The following is a 17,214-nucleotide window of genomic DNA, read 5'->3' on the forward strand; positions in this document are numbered from 1 at the left end:
TGGTGCCAAGCCCTGGGCCGGGCTAGGGGTGTACACGCTCCCTTCCTGACGGAGGGGCGAGAGGAGGAGCTGGCCACACGGGTGCCAGGCTTGATGAAATCGTGTTCCATTCTCGGTGGGCCTCCAGGCCGCCAGTGGACCACTTCCCGTCCCCGTCCTCTCTCCTCTCTTCCATGTGGCGCCCAGGCTGTGGGCCTTGCTCCCTATGAGAGCTAGAGGGTTGTGGAAAAGGGGCTCCTGCCCACACACCTCCCTCCCAGCCCCTTCACTGCCCCTTCTGTGCCTGGGAACAGGACCCCGATACTCAGGAAATGGGGTCTTCAAAAGAAGCTTCCTGCCTCGCGAGGCCCTCTGGGCGACAGAGCTAAAGATGGAAAGGACTTCAGTGACACTGTTCTTTGGTGGCCGTCAGGATGGTGCGAGCTCAGGCTGAGTCACTGTAGATAAATGTGCTCCAGACGAGTCTGTGTTATCGGGAAAACTGCGGCCACTCCTCTTGCTGTGGGAAGCTGAACCAGAAGTTCACGTGTATCTGACCAGTGAACAGAGGGAAATGCCTGAGAACCTTAAAATCGCAGATGTTCTGACTGTTAGGATCATTTCTCTTCCATCAAGGATGTTCTAGGCCCGTACTAAGTGCTGTGAGAGACAGAGGGGAGACCATTTGGGTTCTTCCTATTGCTCTTGGGAAAGCCTCTCTTAGGCTCCACGGACCATGTGCCGGGCTGTTTACACAGCAGGCCAGCCTCACCTCCCAAAGCCCCCCACGCTGTGTGCCTGGGTGACTGCCCCCTGCCTACACTTCTCCACTCAGATGTCCTTCCAGAAGCGTTTCCTGGCGTCCTCCTGCCCCTGCAAGACGGATTAAATGCTCTGACCTTGTGCTTCCACAGCCCTCTGCACCTCACCTGCGGGGCACATCTTCAGCTCTACAGCATTTGCCCCTTTGCTTGTCTGTGTCACAATGAGAGTGAGAGATCAGGACACATGATCAATGGAAGGCGCTCAATGAATACTTGTTGAATGAAAGAAAAGATAAAAGATAACTGACCCCAACTAAGGGAGTGTGTGTCTCCACTGGGGAAATGACATGTCCACAAGTAATTATAATGCAGAGAGGAGGACAGACAGCAGCTCACTCTGAGGGTTCAAGATGCAGAGAGATGATGAGCACCAGGAGGGGAAGGGGTCATCTGGAAAGGCTGCATAAGAGAAAAGGGGTTTGACCTGGGAGCTCTGTGGGAGGCACACAGCCAGAGGGTGGCGTTCACAGCAAGCACATAGGCCTGCCACAGCCCACGGGTGGGGATGTGAAAGCAGGTACAGGGAGTGGCCAGTTCCCAGTTGGGGTGACCTGTAGGGTGTCTGCAGGCGGGGAGAGGCGGGTGGTGTGGAGAAGAGGCTGGAGCAGAGCATGGAGGGGCTCGGTGGTGCCACGGCAGGCATTCGTCAGCACAGTGTGGCTAGTCATCTTCCTCACGGTCACGTGACCCTTGTGATTGGGTTGTCAAACTTCCATTTTTGGTGCTAAGTCCCTGCTTTGCTGCTTTCCTTCCCCTTAGTCACCTGTCCAGCCCTTTCCGCCACCCCCAACTCTGCAGATGTGCGAACACTTGCCTGTGACTTCCCACTCCTTGGTAGCCTCCCAAGCTGATGTCACACAGGCCCGTCCCTCATGTGTGTAGGTGTGTATTCTCTGAACAGCAGAAGGGGGTGAGCCAAGTCAGGGAGGGGTCTGGGGGAGGCGTGCTCCGCGGACAGGATGCTGGGCTCCAGCTCCATCAGCCTGCGTGTCTTTGGATGAGTCACTTCCCTCCTCTGGCTCCCCAGTCCGTTAGCAAAACAGTCAGACAAGAACGAGGGTTCTTTTGTCTTTGCTGGTCTTGACTAGCTAAAAGTCCAATGTGAGTTTCAGTTGAAAGGAAAAGCAAGAACAAATGCAAAGTATGGCATTTATTAGGGATTTGCGAACCTTCTCAATTGAAAAGTGAAAGTTTCCCCTTTTATTATTTGAGGGACAGCTTAATTGGACAAAAACATACATACAAAACGCCCAAGAGTTAAGAATCATCAGCCAAGTTCTTGGATTTGAGGGGCATAATTTTGGCCAAGCAAGTTTAGAACAACCAGTCCAGCGAGTAGAGGGGAAGCTCCTCTCGGAAACCTTCACGAGCATCAGCAGACATTCACTGGGCTTCCCCAATCAGGCCACTGTCTGCTGACGGGCGCCCAGCCTTGGTTTCTGAGCTCCTACAATTGGTGAGAGCTTCGTGGAATTTCTGAATTAAAAAGCATCTTTAAAGATCACCTATTTGAGTGACTCCTGACTTCTGGGTTATGGAACCTGTGGGAATCTGAGGTCAGCCAGGGATCCAGGCCAGCATCCAAAGTCCGCGTGAAGTTTCAAGAGAGCCACACTTGAGGCCACCTGGGAGCTCATGGACCCCAGATTAAGAGCCCAAATCGATTGGACTTCCATGATGAGATGAGAAAGCTGAGGTCTGAGGAAAGTGAGACGCTTTTGTGATGTCAGTTTGGTTCCTAAAGGGAAGGAAGCCAGTCAAACAATAAAATCTGAAGGCGTGACATTTAAAAATAAAAATACTCAGGAAAGCTGTGTGTCCTCAAAGCATCTGTCTGAGAAATGCAAGAACAAATCGCTTGGCGGCCTCGAGGAAGGAAAGCTACTCAACTGACGACAGAGCGATGTGCTTTGGTGGCTTGGGAGCATCCCTTACCATGTGGGAACTAGGTTAGTTCCAGAGAGAGAAGAACAAAGACACAGGCCTGCTTTGGGCACAGACATCAGAACTAGAAGGAAAAGCTTGCAATGCACCTTGTCAGAACCAAAAGGAAATTTAAAATGTTAAGATATTCAACTAAGAATGGGAATCATTTCCCTTTGGCTCCCTCAAGAAGGAAATCTCTAAGTACCGAGGGCGTTTAACAATATACAGGACGTGGAGAGACACTGGCCAAAGTTCTTACAAAAATAACCAGCATCTCAGCATCTAAGATGGGGAACTAAGACCCAGCGTTGAAGTGTCTCCCCCTGAAAAATGTTAGGAGAAGTGGTAGACAGCAGACCCCCTAGCTCCAGAGATCAGGGTGTAGGAATGTGCAGGACTTGGAGTCCCAGAGACCGGGGTTCAAATCCTGGCTCTTCAAATTCCCAACTCAGACATATTGGGTCTTAGTTTTGTAATCTGAGGTACATAGCGACCACTTTGCTGAATTATGAGGACTAAATGAGATGTCATGAGACTAGCCCCGAGCATGTAATTAGAACCAATAAGCACCTGTTGTGTGATACTGATGTAATAGGAAAAAGAACTGGAAGAGGTAATTTACTTTATCCTCCTTACCCCGTTCCACCACAGAGAGGAAGGTGGGGGGAGGAGGAGAAGTGTGTAAGTGGTGGGAGAACCTTTTTTACTTTGTGTCGCATAGATCCAGAAGTTAGAAGTTCAGATTGTCTCTGCCAGTCCCTGCTTCTCCGTATTCTCTCCCACCTGGAGGACAAAGCCATCATCTTGGAAAGCGTCTGGTTTCTTCATAGTTGAGTGCCGTTTGCCGTTACTGCTCGGCTTGTTTTAGGAAGGAAGCAGAAGTCCACATTCCAGACTCTGACAGGTGGCTGAGCATGGGAGTGTTGTGATCAGGTTTACATTACAACAGAGCTAGTGTATAATTTGTGGAGGAATCTGATGGAGACTAGGTCTAGGTGGTAAGCAGTTGAACTATTCGGCTGTCACTGGTTTTATATTAAGCTGGGATCTTTTGCTCAATGAAATCAGGAGAATCAGTGGAGTCAGAGCCGGCGGGGTGTGTGGGAGGGCACAGAGCAGGGGTGCTGCAGGATGGCTCTAGGTTCCCTAGAGCCAAAGCCCAGGAGCCTGAGTCACTCAGGGCTTCCTACTCCTCGGGCAGAGTTTGCCCGGGGTGCTCCAGGAGCTGCAAACCTTCTGTCTCCATCGGGCACCCTCACCTCCCACACTGCCAGATCCCCCTCGACACCGGGGGCTACTGTCAAAGCCCTCCGTCCAGTCTTCAGCGGGCGATGAGTGGTGCTGTCCCCTTCAGCCAGTTCAGCCCTGCCCAGTGCCGGGTCTCAGTCACAGGGTGCCTACACTCGTCATGGAACATTACAGCCAAAGGACATTGATGGAAATCTGTCCAGTCCTCTGATTTCACCAAGAACTGGAACTCCAAAGAAATTAAGCATTTTGTTCAAATAACAAATTGGTATCAGAGCCTGGCCTGGAAGCCAGATTTCTCACCCCCAGTCCAGTGTCCCCCCGGGAGGCCAGGGTAGGTCAGCAAAATGTGGGTGGGGTGTGAAGAGGTGGAAAGGTATGGGGCCTGAGATGAGGAGAAGAATACCATCTCCGAGGGCCCGGGCAGGCTAGGAGAACAGGTGTGTCTAGGTGGGTCCTGCCTGTTGAGGTTGAGTTCCTCTATCCTGTCCACACCGCCAGGACTCCCTGCTGTTCTTCAGCCTGCAGACAGTTATTTGGGGCTTCGGGCTTTGGCACACACCAAACTCTGGAAGAAGGTGCTTAGTATCTGCACAGTAGCACCAGGTGTGTTGTGGATCCAGAGGGATGAACAGTTCCAGGGAGCTGGGGTCAGATTTCTGAGGGACTTCCGTGAACTGGAGATGGAAGGGCAGCAGGGCCACAGAGAAGGACGCTGCAGGATTGCTCACCGGGAAGAATGAAGCCAGCGCTCCAGCCAAGAGAGGTGCTTGGGTGCATGTTTGCGAATAGGAAAGCAAAGCGGTTTCTGAGTCCAAGACTGCCACCTGTTTGTTGTTGATGAGCGGGGAGGGGAATGCCGTGTGTGTGTGTGTGTGTGTGTGTGTCCGTGTGTCCGTGTGTGTGTGTGCGCGCGCGCGCCCATGTGTGTACATGTGTTGGGCCAATTGCTGTTTTCTAAACATGTGAAAAACTTCATTGCATCTCCAAGAGTCCAAAACGCACTTAGCATAAGATAATACCCTCTTTATTCTTAACCCCGGGTGAGGTCCTGGTGAGAACGTGTGTCTACTTTTAGGCCTGAATAAGGGCAGACTGTGAGGACCAGGGATCAGGGCAGCACTGTCCAGTGGGAACATAATGTAATTTTAAATTTCCTGCTAGTAAAATGGAGCAGGTGACATTATTTTAATAATTTATTTTATTTAGCCCAATATATCAAAGTAAATTCATTTTAACATAGAAACAATAGAAGAATCACTGAGATATTTTACATTCTTTATTTTGTACTTTATTTTTGAAATCCATTGTATATTTTATGCTGGCCAAGTCACACGTGCTTGCAGGTGATGATATTGGATGGCATAGGTTTGGAGGAAGAGTCTAAGGAAAGCATTTCCAAGGGGGAGAAATTGAGCCCGGCTGGTGGGCTCATGGTTCAGTGTTGATCCATGCACCAGGAGGCCACTTGTTCAATTCCTGGTCAGGGCAAATGCCTGGGTTGCGGGCTCGCTCCCCAGTGTGGCGTGTACAGGAGGCAGGGGATCAATGTTTCTCTCTCTCCCTTCCTCTCTCTCTAAAAATCAATAGAAATATATTTTTTTAAAGGGGGAAGAAATTGAATTTTAATTAATAGGGTAAATGTTTATCTTGCCTTCTCTCTCACTAATAAGATAAATGTTTATCTTGCCTTCTTCCTGCATTTTCCCACAAACGTTAAATAAGGAACCAAATTGTCCCTACCTCTGGGAGATGAGTTAAGTGTGTCCAGATGTTAAGTGTGTTTGGATGTGAAGGTTGTGATGATGATTGCCTTCTGGTTTGGATAGGACCTGAGACCAAGGAAGGCGGGGCATCAGTGTCCCTTTCAGTACTGGGGACACTGGAGCTAATGATAGGATGACGCCTATTCGTGCGCGTCGTACCTTTCACATGATGAACAGGTAATGAGAAGGTATACGCTGGTCTTCTGAAGAGGCTGAGCTGGGTGTGCGCTGGAGCTACCAGCAGCCCGTCATGACTCGAGGGGTTGGCGTACAGGGATCAGACACGGAGGCTCAGCTCTCAGGGGCTTAGCCATCTTGTCAAGTTCTCAGACTTCCCTGAGCCTTAACATTTCATTTTCTGCCCGCCCCTTGTCACCACGTTAGTACACGAGTCAGATGAAGACTCAGACTTATATGTGCTTTGAAAGCAGCTTTTAAAAAATGCTTTAAAAAGAAAGGGTTTCGTAGAATATCAATCCTTCTTTCTGTATCTGATTCACCAAATCTCTTATGTGCCAACTATTTGTGGATGATCGATTCCAGTCACTGCTTTGGGATTAGGTTGATTGAAAGATGCTAAGGACTTCCGTAAGCTGTGCCGACTACTCTGAGAGACTGTCCGCATTCTCTCTGGTCTGCATTTGACCTGAGGTCATCGGGCCCCAGCTGGAATTTGGAAATATTTTTATTTGTATGAGAACTTTATTTTTATGAGGTGCGACCATGTCAGTCTGACACAGAGACTCTCAGTGTCAGACAGTTGAGAGCCTCTGCAGCCTCTGCACCAGCCGTCTCAGCACACACCCTGAGGTGGCACTCGGGAGCCTGCCTTTGAACAGGATCCCAGGAGAGACCAGCGTCCATGAAGGCCTGAGAAGCACTACCCCATGTCCCAGCTAGTGATGTCAGCGCAGCCTCAGCTCGGACAGCTGCTGGGGCAGGCCACACACTCTCTCATCAGGCAGCCCCTGCTGTTGCTGGGCAGACAGCTCTTACTTTTAGAAAGTTTCCCCTTCGCTCCCCTTGTCTGGAGGTATGCCCCACTCGGGGTGCCCAGAATAAGTTTCATTTTTCTGCTGTGTGAAAGCCTGCAGAGTAGGCTACTGCTTCCCTTTCTTACACAGAAGCTTGGACCCAGAGGCTGGTAGGTGATGAGGGGGCTATGCAGGGTCAGCGCCTGTCACCTGCCAGAGCCTGCAGGCCCTGAGACGTTGTAGGAGGAGCTTGAAAAGGCCTCTTCCAGTCCTGCGTCTGCCTTCACTCCTGCCAAGTCCAGGGGGCTGACTAGGTGATTGCAGTTTGGAGGGGGTTTGGAGAACTTGAAGGGGTTTCCCAAAAGAACAGGAGGGTAGAAGTGGTGCCTGGAATGGATGTGGGTCCTGCAGGGCTTGCCTGGAAGGGCAGGGTCATGTACAGCGGCACCAAGCAGGAGAGAGTGGGGTGGTGGCCTGGGAAGAACAACCCAGCAGCTTTCCCTGTCCCTAGCTGAGCGTCAGCTTTCTGGGTTCTAAAAGAAAAGGGGATGGATAACCTTTTATCAGACATCTGCCCTGCCTGTCTCCAGGGTCTCTGCGGGACTCTGTGAAGTACGGTCAGTGAGCACACTTGGGAATGTGGGACATGGTCCGGGGATGACAGGGAAGGTCCTTGGGGACAGTCGATGACACCAGGAACCAAGTGCTCCACGAGCTCACAGTGTGGCCTCAGGAGGCCTCACCCTCTCGGGGCCTCTCTGGAACGAGGGAGCCATGCACAGGTGTCCCTGGAGGTGCTGAGGCTCAGGGCTATGATGGTGGGCTGCCTGGAGGAAGTCTCCAAGGATGGCTCTTCAAATATTTATTTAGGGAGACTCCCCAGAGCTTGAGATTGAATCCTTTGTGAGGGGAATGATTTCATACACCCTGCGGTGCAGGCCTGGCCTCTGCTGTGGGAGACCTACTTCAAGGAGGGGTGCTCGGCCATGACCGCCCCTGGGGTACCTGAGCTGATGAGTGATGGTTTCAGCTCCGCGCTGTGAGACGTCTCACTCCTCAAACACCGAGCTGGAGGTGTCATGTGCAGATCTTTCCAGAACAGTCTTCTTCCAATACTAAACATTACCAAGGAGCTTTTCAGAAGCGTTACTCGGTTTTTGTGAGTCCTGAAGCGTGGTGTGCCTGGTAGTTTTGTGAGCCTGCTTTGCCAGCAGTTGCCCAGGTAACTGAAACTGGCTTTGGTCCAGCAGCCCATCCATAGATGCTGGGCAGCTGAGAGCAAGGGGACCAAGTGTGTGGTAACGGAGGGACGTAACTGTTCTTTAGACAGCCCGTCCGTGTCTGTCTGCCACTCTGGGACCCTGTGTTGTCCTTCTCACCTCCCTGCAGCCATGTCTCAGCCTCCCATCTCATTGCCTGGATGCTTGCTTCTAACTCTGTACATTGCATTTTCTCCTGTGCACCCACCGTGTTGTCATGGAGACTCGGTGGCCCTAGGCTACGAGTGTCCAGTGTCATCGAGTGTGATGGTGTGGTACGTGTATTTGCTCACGCTTTTATTTTGAATTCTTTCCAATGTGACATCTGCTAAAATGTCTCCCTTATAATTTGCTTGGTGATCACAGCCTTCTCATCATTCATTGAGCGCAGGACCTGATCTCACAGAATCTGAAAAGAGCTATGTGGTAAGACGCCTGTTGACTAAGATTGTAGCTTTTCTAAAAAGAGTCCTTACTGGCCTCCAGAGTACAGCCGGGAGCACTGCCTGGTTAACTCTCAGCCACGTGTAATAAGGATTATGTGGCTCCTGTCGTAGAGAGACGTTAGGCTGCCCCTTCCCTCTCAAAAAGCAGAGGAATTAGAGATGCCATTTCTCCTCTGCCTCCATGTGGGATTAAATCAATGTCTTAGTGCATGATCGGGGATACATACTTGCATTTCTATCCTGAAGTTATTCTGTTTGTAACAGTTACTCACTAATTGCAGGCTTTTATGCTGCTACCTTTTTTTTTTTAATATTCATACTAAATTCCGAATTCTGTATCTTACCTGTTTTTCCATGCTTACGCCTGGATCCCTCCTGCACTCCACTACTGGAATATCTATTTTTTTAACCTGGATCTTCAACTCTGTTGTTTTCCTGGACTTATGTGCTTCGTCTGGAATGTTCCATCTCTTCCTCTCTTTCTTTTTTTTTTTTTTTTGTCCCCATGTTGACTGTTTTATGGGGGTTTCTGGATATCTCGGGGCCACCTCACAGGAAGCAGTTTGCAATGAGATCATAAACATTGCCGAAAAGTCTGTTCATTACTGCAGCACTGTCTCTCATCCCCTTGACTTTCATCACAAGGTACCCCCTTCTGACAATAAATCATCTTTAATCATTTCTCAGCAACCTCAAGCCCAGCAGCGAAGAGTCACCCCAGACAGGAGCCAAGCCTCACAAGATTTGTAAGTACCCGACAAATGTCAGTTCTCTCATTTTAGCAGACTGTTGGGCTCAGGAAGTGTTCATTGACTGGCTGTGGGGCAGCCCGGCGGGGGGATGAGTGAATCACTCCCAGCTTCTCTGAGAATTCCGTGTTTCCCAACAACCAGTGTGAGAACAGGTGGCAGGTCAGTAAGGTCATGACCTACTGGGAGAGAGACAGGTAAAGAATGAACTGCTCTCCAAGGGCAAATGAGAGCTGTGCTGACTGGCTTCCCTCCTAGTGTTGTGGGAATAGAGGAAGGAAATTAATTCTGACGAGAGCTGAGTGAATAAGGTTGATCCATTCGTTAAGAACAATATATTGGCTCTGTCTCCTCTTTTAAGCACAGAGGAGTAAACTCCATTCCCAGAGGGAGGGGTTTTGGAATAAGCACTGAAAGACAAACTGGACTTGAGGGTTAGAGCAGGGTCTTCCCAGCTAAGGAAACCACATGGGCACGGGGGGGCTTGGACAACCTCAGAGGTGCCCACGTGGCCGCAGGGTACAGTTCACGGAGGAAACAAAGCTCAAAAAGTAGGTTCGGACCCGTTGTAGAATCCATGATGCGACTGAAATAAGTTTGGGTTTCATTCTGCAGGCTCTCAGGAGCCACCAGAGGGTTTGAAGTGAGGAGCATATTGATTCTGTTTTGTTTTCGGGAGGTAACTCTGGTAACGGAGTAGAAGGTGGGTTTCAGAGGCGAGGGACAAAGATGCTGGCCAGGAGATGTTAATCCAGGCAAGGAGTGATGAGGGCCTGAGCCAGGACAGAGTGGGTGCACTGTGACCACGGGCACATACAAGGTCACCCAAGGAGACTCCGGGTAGAGCGAGAAGGGAAACAAGGGTAGGTCCTGGGAGAACAACTTTTAAGGCAACAGAGGAGCCACAGGAGACTCGGGAGAGGGGTTAGGAGCGATCCCTTGTGCAGATTGGAGCAAGCGTGTTCGGCCAGCAGTGCCTCCTGCTCCAGAGCGGCCAAGGCGGGAGGAAATGCGACGTGTCCTCCAGGTGGAGAAAATCATGGGTGACCTCGGAGACAGCAGTTAGAGAAAGGGAGGCAGATGCCTCCTTAGAAAGGGTTGGTAGTCGGTGCCATGGTGGGTGAAAGGGCTGTAGACGGAGGGAGTAGCAGACAGAGAGCGGGTATTTTTAGGGTGCAGAGACCTAAGTACATTTGTACCAGAGGAGAAGGGGTTGACAGAGTCAACATATGTAGGAGAGAACACGGAAGCTAAGGAAATAGAGTTCAACTTGACCCGAGGGACCCTTCCTCCCGTGTGGGAACAGAGCAGGAGGGAGGGGGTCCGGAGACTTAAACCTGAACGGGGCAGCGTGAAGAGCCCTCTGCACAGGGAAGCAGAGGAGGCGGGGGACTCCCACCCAACGTCAGCGCTGCCCGGGCGACCCAAGCAGCAAGGCTACGGGACTTCCTCCAGCCGCGCTCCGCAGTCTGGGAGTGAGAGCAGGAAGCAGAATCAGGAGTTACTTCCCAGAGCTGAGCAAGTGGAGGTGAAGGGGAGCAGGCGTTCTGAGGAGGCCTGGGTAGGGGGAGGCAGCAGGCACATACAGAAACAGCAGAATGTGTTCATTTTCCAACTGCAGTCTGTGGCCGCTCTTAATTCCCCGTTAGAGACCCTCTGGCAGGCAGATCCACCTACAAAAGGCAGACACATTCAGATAAATGGACACAATGAAATTGCCTCTGGTTTTAGCAGAGGAGAATGAGCCTCTTGTTCTAGGCGCTGGCTTCGCGTACCGGGGTCTCGTCTGTCTTGCCCACACACTGGAGATCACAGGCATCTACTGGAAATGGTAGATGTTTGGCTCATGGCTGAGTTTTTCCTGCTACTGTTGTGTTTCAAAATAGTGAGCAAACAGAACTGTGAATTGGTGTGCAGTGGATGCTTCTTAATTATTTGTCAAAGGAATAAGTGAAAACGGAGCTTTTCCTTGTTGCCACAGCAGATGCCAGACTTCGCCGCATGCCAGCTTTCTCCGTGGTTGCTGTTAGAACAAGCAGAGCAGCACACCCCAAATCGCCTTAGGCCAACTGCCACCTAAATAAAAATCTTAACCCCCAGCTCGCTGGGATAGAAAAAAAAGCTTTCAAGAGTTTCAGAAAAATGGCATCCATATTTTAAAACAATGAATGAAATGTCTGTTGGTGGATTAAGAAACTCAAAGTAGTTTTGCTAAATGGTGAGGCAACTGGAATATATTTCATATAAATATGACAATTTTATAATATATGGCAATTGTCTTGGGCCATCCAATGTAAATTGCCAGAATATAATGTCTATCTCTGGACTTCAGTAACCTCTGACTATTCCCAATAACCTATATAAATTATCCCATGTTAAGAAAAAGCCTTGGTTAAATGTAAAAGGGGAGGGGGACATCTAGACAAAAATCCTCGGTTATGATAACCAAATGAAACTAAGTAAAAGGATTGGTCATGACTTGCTCAGAAGTTCTCCATCCCTGCCAGTCTTAATTTATTATCAGACTAGAGGCCCAGTGCTCAGATTCATGCACTGGTGGGGTCCCTCAGCCTGGCCTGCGCCCTCGGGGGATGTCAGACTGCCAGTTTCTGCCCGATCCCCGCAGACCAGGCTGAGGGAGCCCACTAGTGCACAGATCTGTGCACCAGGCCTCTAGTATGCATATAAGATCTTTGGTTAATCTCTTCCTGTCTTCCCCCCCACCCCACCCGATTCCCTCTGAGATTCATCAGTCTTTTCAATGTTTCCATGCCTGTGTATTGAGCTTCTGACCCCTGCTGGTCAGTGCACGTCATAGCTGCCGGTCGCACAGTCAAACGGTCAGACGGTCGCTTAGGCTTTTATACATATAGATTGCTGTTGAATGGATCTCCCCCAATGATAAGTCATTAGAGAAATAGCCAATAAAATACTTTTTCTCTCCACTGGTAAGCAGGAAACACTACCTAAATGTTGATTTAACTGAAATGGCTTTAAAAAGCCCTTATTTAATCCTATCAGTCACTTACTTAATATTCCTTTTTCTCATTGATAGATTTAGCTACCAAGCATTATATAGCTATATACCACAGAACGATGATGAGTTGGAACTCCGAGATGGAGATATTGTTGATGTCATGGAAAAGTGTGACGATGGATGGTTTGTTGGTAAGTGACCTGGTCCCACTTCTTTTACTAGCCGTGTTCTGAGGGAACAACTAGGAGTGATGAACTGTGCAAAAGCCATATTCTCCGTAGGGAAGAGGAGCCTTCTTGGTCCCCGAACCACCATGAGTGCTGGGCACAGTTCATGTTTGCTCTCGAGCCTGTGTGGCTGTGTGTGTTGGACCTAAAACTCAAATCTGCCAGCGTCCAGTGGAGGGAGGGAGGGCACTTGTCAAATTCATTAAGTTCTGTTTGTATTTCTATTGTGCATATATCTGTTCTACATTTGGAAATTTTATTTTTTAAAACTCTTATGAAACAACACAAGAAACTTTGACCGAGCCTAGGTTTCTACCATGAAACTCAAGCGTATGTGTAAACATTTCAAGATCTTATCTACTCCAGCCTTCTAATAATTTTAATCAAAGCAATCTGCTTAATTAAAAAAGGATTCACCTTTATAAAATGGGGGGATAAGTGAAATTCTATTACAAAGCAGATACTTGCTTGATATACTTTCTTATTGATAGTCTTTCAACAAACAGCCCAAAAGTCAAGAATAATCCTCATCACAGATTCAAAAACTGAGGCCCAAAGAAATTAAGTACCTAGCCCAGTGATGGCGAACCCATGACATGCATGTCAGAGGTGACGCGCGAACTCATTTTTTTGGTTGATTTTTCTTTGTTAAATGGCATTTAAATATATTAAATAAATATCAAAAATATAAGTCTTTGTTTTACTATGGTTGCAGATATCAAAAAATTTCTATATGTGACATGGCACCAGAGTTAAGTTAGGGTTTTTCAAAATGCTGACACACCGAGCTCAAAAGGTTCGCCATCACTGACCTAGCCCAAGGCCACCCAGGCAGCAAACAGTCGGGCCAGTGTTTGAACCCCGGCCCACCTGTCCCCAAGCCTCTGTTCCTTCTTCAGGTATGAGTATGATGTTGGGAGTCACCAGCTCACTATTTGCCTCAATCCCCTTGTACAATGGCTTTGCCTTTATCTTCTCTCCGGAGACTTTTTCCTGATCTCTCTGCACAAGCTTTACTAAAGCAAAGTGATGCCAGGGCTGGGGTAGTGAGAACAGCAAGGTCTCAGCATAAACGGGAAGCCAGAAAGACTTGCCGTGGCCTCACCAGCCTTGTAGAAAGCCGCGCATCCTCCCACGGCCCCCAGAAGCCTGCAGGCTCACTACCTTGAGTGCTGTGTTCAGAGGGAAACCAGATCTGAGAAGTCAGCAGTACACTGGTACAGCGATTTTCAGCCAGTGAGCCACAGGAATTTTTAAAACATGCAATTCCTGACTGCTTAGTTAGGGGCACTGACCTCTTTGCCCTTAGATTGTCGAATTTAAAAAAATGGCCGAAACCGGTTTGGCTCAGTGGATAGAGCGTCGGCCTGCGGACTGAAGGGTCCCGGGTTTGATTCCAGTCGGGGGCATGTACCTGGGTTGCGGGCACATCCCCAGGGGAAGATGTGTAGGAGGCAGCTGATCAATGTTTCTCTCTCATCGATGTTTCTAGCTCTCTATTTCTCTCCCTTTCTCTCTGTAAAAAAATGAATAAAATAAACCAAATAAATAAAAGAAAGAAAGAAAAAAAAAAAAAATGAATAAAATATATTTTAAAAAAATTTTTTAAAAAAATGACAACAGCCAGCACAACGATAGCCGCCTGGTGTGAATAACTCAAAATTATACCAATTTTTTTGGCAAACTAGCAAAAAAAAATATGTTTTTGGTGTGCCACAGAATTTTTGTAATGAGTGCGTATGTGCCATGAGATGAAAAAGGTTGAAAATCGCTGTTCCAATGCAAAGAAGTCCAGTAGAAACATAATACAAGCTATGGACAAAATAAGTAAAATGAAGCCAGTGAAATTAATTTTAATATATTTTATTAAACCCAATGCATTCAAAATGTTATCATTTGAACATGTAATCGATATAAAAAATTGTATAAAAAACTGTGAGCTACTTTACATTCTTCATTCTGTACTGAGCCTTCGAAGTCCGGTGCTGTTTCCCGGGGCAGCCAGCCAGTTCGGAGCGGCCGTGCCTCAGTGCTCAGCAGATGCCTATGGCCACCGCTGAGAGCCCAGCTCCCGTGCATACGCGGCTAACCTCTCCCCTCCCAGAGCAGTTACGGTTTTCACCAGAACCGGGGGTGGGGTGAGGGGCACCAGTTCTCTAAGGGAGCGTCCCGGCAGCTTGGTAAAGGAAATATTTCAGATTCCTCAATTCCTCAGACACTTCCAAAAGTAACCCAATATTCAGACTTCGAATAAAGTAACCCAGCCAAGCTCCTCCTCCTCCATAAGGCAAGGCGCTCACCAGCTCTCTGGCGTCCCTGGGCCTTCCCACCTTCTTGACCCTCCCCACAGGGGGTCAGGTAGTCGCTGTGACACATTCTTTTATCTGAGACATTTCACTAACAACGCACTGGTAGTGGCTGCTTGAAGGTTGTATTCGACAGGATTCTGAGCCGCATCCAGGCCAGCTGGGAAAAGGAAGCAGTGCTCAGATTGTGTTGTCTGCTAATGAGAGGGTAATGGTGGCATAGCTTCACACAAACACACACACACACACACACACACACACACACACACACCGCTCTAGAGGGAATCCCAAGGGCAGGAACTGGATAGGGATCTGGAGCAGCCCAGGAAGGCTTTGTACCCAAACCGTGTAATGTTCCTGGCTCAGCGGGAACCCTCCTAAGGTTGGTCACAAAGGCTGGGAGTCGGTGTGGGGCTTAGGCAGGCCTAGGAGAGGAATTTCCTTTCGATGTGTGGTCACATCCATTGGACTTTCAGAAATCCTGCCGTTTAGAAATTGTAAATCCCCAGTGTCTTGTGTTGGAGAGATGTGTCCATTCTTCCAAAAACAGAGAGGCATTGGGAAGAGCAGTGGCTGGGGTTCAGTGTGCCCTGGTGCTGGCTAAGCTGTGAGGCCTGTCACCCGCGCTCTGAAAACAAAGCTCACCTGAACAGAAAGCAGGAGTGTTAAAAACGCCTGCCTCGCTCAGCACCCAGCCCGACCCTGAGCCTGAGTGAGGGAAGGGCAGGCCTCACCGTGTGGAGGCCGCACACTGCGCTGCGGCTGCCCGGTGGCGATCCCGGGCCCTCTGCCCTCCTGCGGGCAGGTCTCCTCATTGTCCGTGTGTTTTCGCAGGCACTTCAAGAAGGACCAGGCAGTTTGGCACTTTCCCAGGCAACTATGTAAAGCCTTTGTATCTGTGAGAAGACTGAAAATCGCAGAGATGATTTTTACCGGAGGATGAAGCATAACCCATGAACTGGTCTCTTGATTTGAAAGTTGAGTCAGTAGGAAAAGTAATACAGTGGATAAAGAACGAAGCAGAAGAGCGGGACAGAGAAGTGTGTTGTGTGTAAAACCCGGGCCTGTCTCAGCTCACCGTGCATCAGACAGGCCCGGACCGTGCGCTGAGCAGAAAGGAATGAGGCAAATCTGTATTTATTTAGCTGCTTCTGGGAGCCTCTCCAGCCCTCCCCTCCGCTCCCCGTCTGAGGTAATCTGACCTGTGGCCACAGAGATGCCTCCTGCTGCTGCCTCCCTGGCCTGCCTGAAGCGGCCCTCAGAGCCCCGGCAGGTCCCCAGCCGTTCTCCAAAGGCTCCACAGACCCCCGCCCCACCCCGGCCACCGAGCCCGCAGACCCCCCAGCACCATCAGCGCCGCTGGAGATCCGTCTGGGCTGCGAGGTCATCCCTAGACGGTGGTGGAGGCCCCTCGCTGGACCTGCTGAGGTTAGTGGGGAAATGGAGGCGAACCTTCGGCGCCCGAGCATGCCTACCCAGCCTGCGGCATCGCCACTGCCCCCTGGGGTCAGAGAGAAAAGCACGGGAGGTTTGCCCGTGGGAGCAGGTGGCCAGGCAGACAGTCAATGTGTGTGTCCCAGTGACTTAGGTCAGGAAGCCCTGTGGCTCCTGAGGTGACATGCCGTGTGCTCCTTTCCCGGATCACTGGCTTCCACAGATGTTCCCTTTCAGGCCACAGTTTCATTGATCAGACGCTGTTGCTAATCTTTCTCTTCTGGATTGTTCTGGGCCAGGACAGTTTGGGGTTGATAGGCCTGTTCTCAGGGAGAAAAGGATGGTGATGTGCAGTGATTCATTTAACAGCCTGATAGACACTGGATGCTGGGCCAGCAGACTTACCGCATCCCCATAGGAGCTCAAGGGCCACTCAGAATGTAGGCCCCCGGGGCTGTGGGTGCTGGTGCACCCTGGCCAGGCTTCACTTCAGAGCAGAGGTGCGGATGCAGCGCCAGTTGTGAGGAAGTGATTCTGCTGCTCCCAGGAGGCCGGAGCTCAGCGGGGAGGCCCCTGCGACACCTGGGTGTTCAGTCACAACTCTGTCCGAGTCCAGGATGTTTGTCAGCCCTCTCTGTTAGACCCCTTGGAGAATGAAAGATAGGAATGTCCCGTTCCCTGCCTGCGGGGACTCAGAGGTGATTGGAGACACACACACACACACACACACACACATAGGAGAGACTGTGAAATGTGCTAAGAAGGGTGTGAGAGAGGAAGAGATGAATTTCCCTGGAGGGATCCTAGAAAGTATTGTATTTCTGTCTCTATTAGCTGACTGTTGAACAACTAGGATGCTGGAAGAACCTTCGCCTGAGGGTACTTTATGACTGAAAACACTTGGCGCTGTTTCCAAGTCTTCAGACTCTCACCCTCTCCATAAATACACATCCGGCCACAAGTAGGAGTAGCAGTTCCGAGTGCCAGAGTGTGTACAGGAGCCCTGGCCCTCTGCCTGTAGCTCAGAAGTGCCCAGTACCATTGTCCGAAGGTCTGAGTCTTTATAAGTAAGCAAAAAGTTTGTCTTCAGTGTCTCTGC

At 49.8% G+C, this 17,214-nt stretch overlaps 1 protein-coding gene across 17 annotated transcripts in view; it reads left to right on the top strand.

Annotated features, from left to right (window-relative positions):
* SORBS1 (sorbin and SH3 domain containing 1) overlaps positions 1-15,676 on the top strand; it is a 196,897-nt gene extending 181,221 nt beyond the window's left edge. For 13 of the 17 annotated variants that reach the window (XM_015559393.1, XM_006756633.2, XM_006756636.2 and 10 more), the window contains 3 exons: positions 9,110-9,168; positions 12,227-12,339; positions 15,516-15,676. In XM_015559393.1, coding sequence (XP_015414879.1) covers positions 9,110-9,168; positions 12,227-12,339; positions 15,516-15,583 — 240 coding nt within the window. In that variant the 3' untranslated portion in view covers positions 15,584-15,676. Of the gene's footprint in view, positions 1-8,342; positions 8,403-9,109; positions 9,169-12,226; positions 12,340-15,515 lie in introns of all 17 variants that reach the window. The other 4 variants (XM_006756628.2, XM_006756631.2, XM_006756629.2 and 1 more) reach the window with 1 other exon arrangement.
* The last annotated feature ends 1,538 nt before the right edge of the window (positions 15,677-17,214 follow it).

Source organism: Myotis davidii, unplaced genomic scaffold, assembly GCF_000327345.1.
Source record: "Myotis davidii unplaced genomic scaffold, ASM32734v1 scaffold332, whole genome shotgun sequence".
Taxonomy (NCBI): domain Eukaryota; kingdom Metazoa; phylum Chordata; class Mammalia; order Chiroptera; family Vespertilionidae; genus Myotis; species Myotis davidii.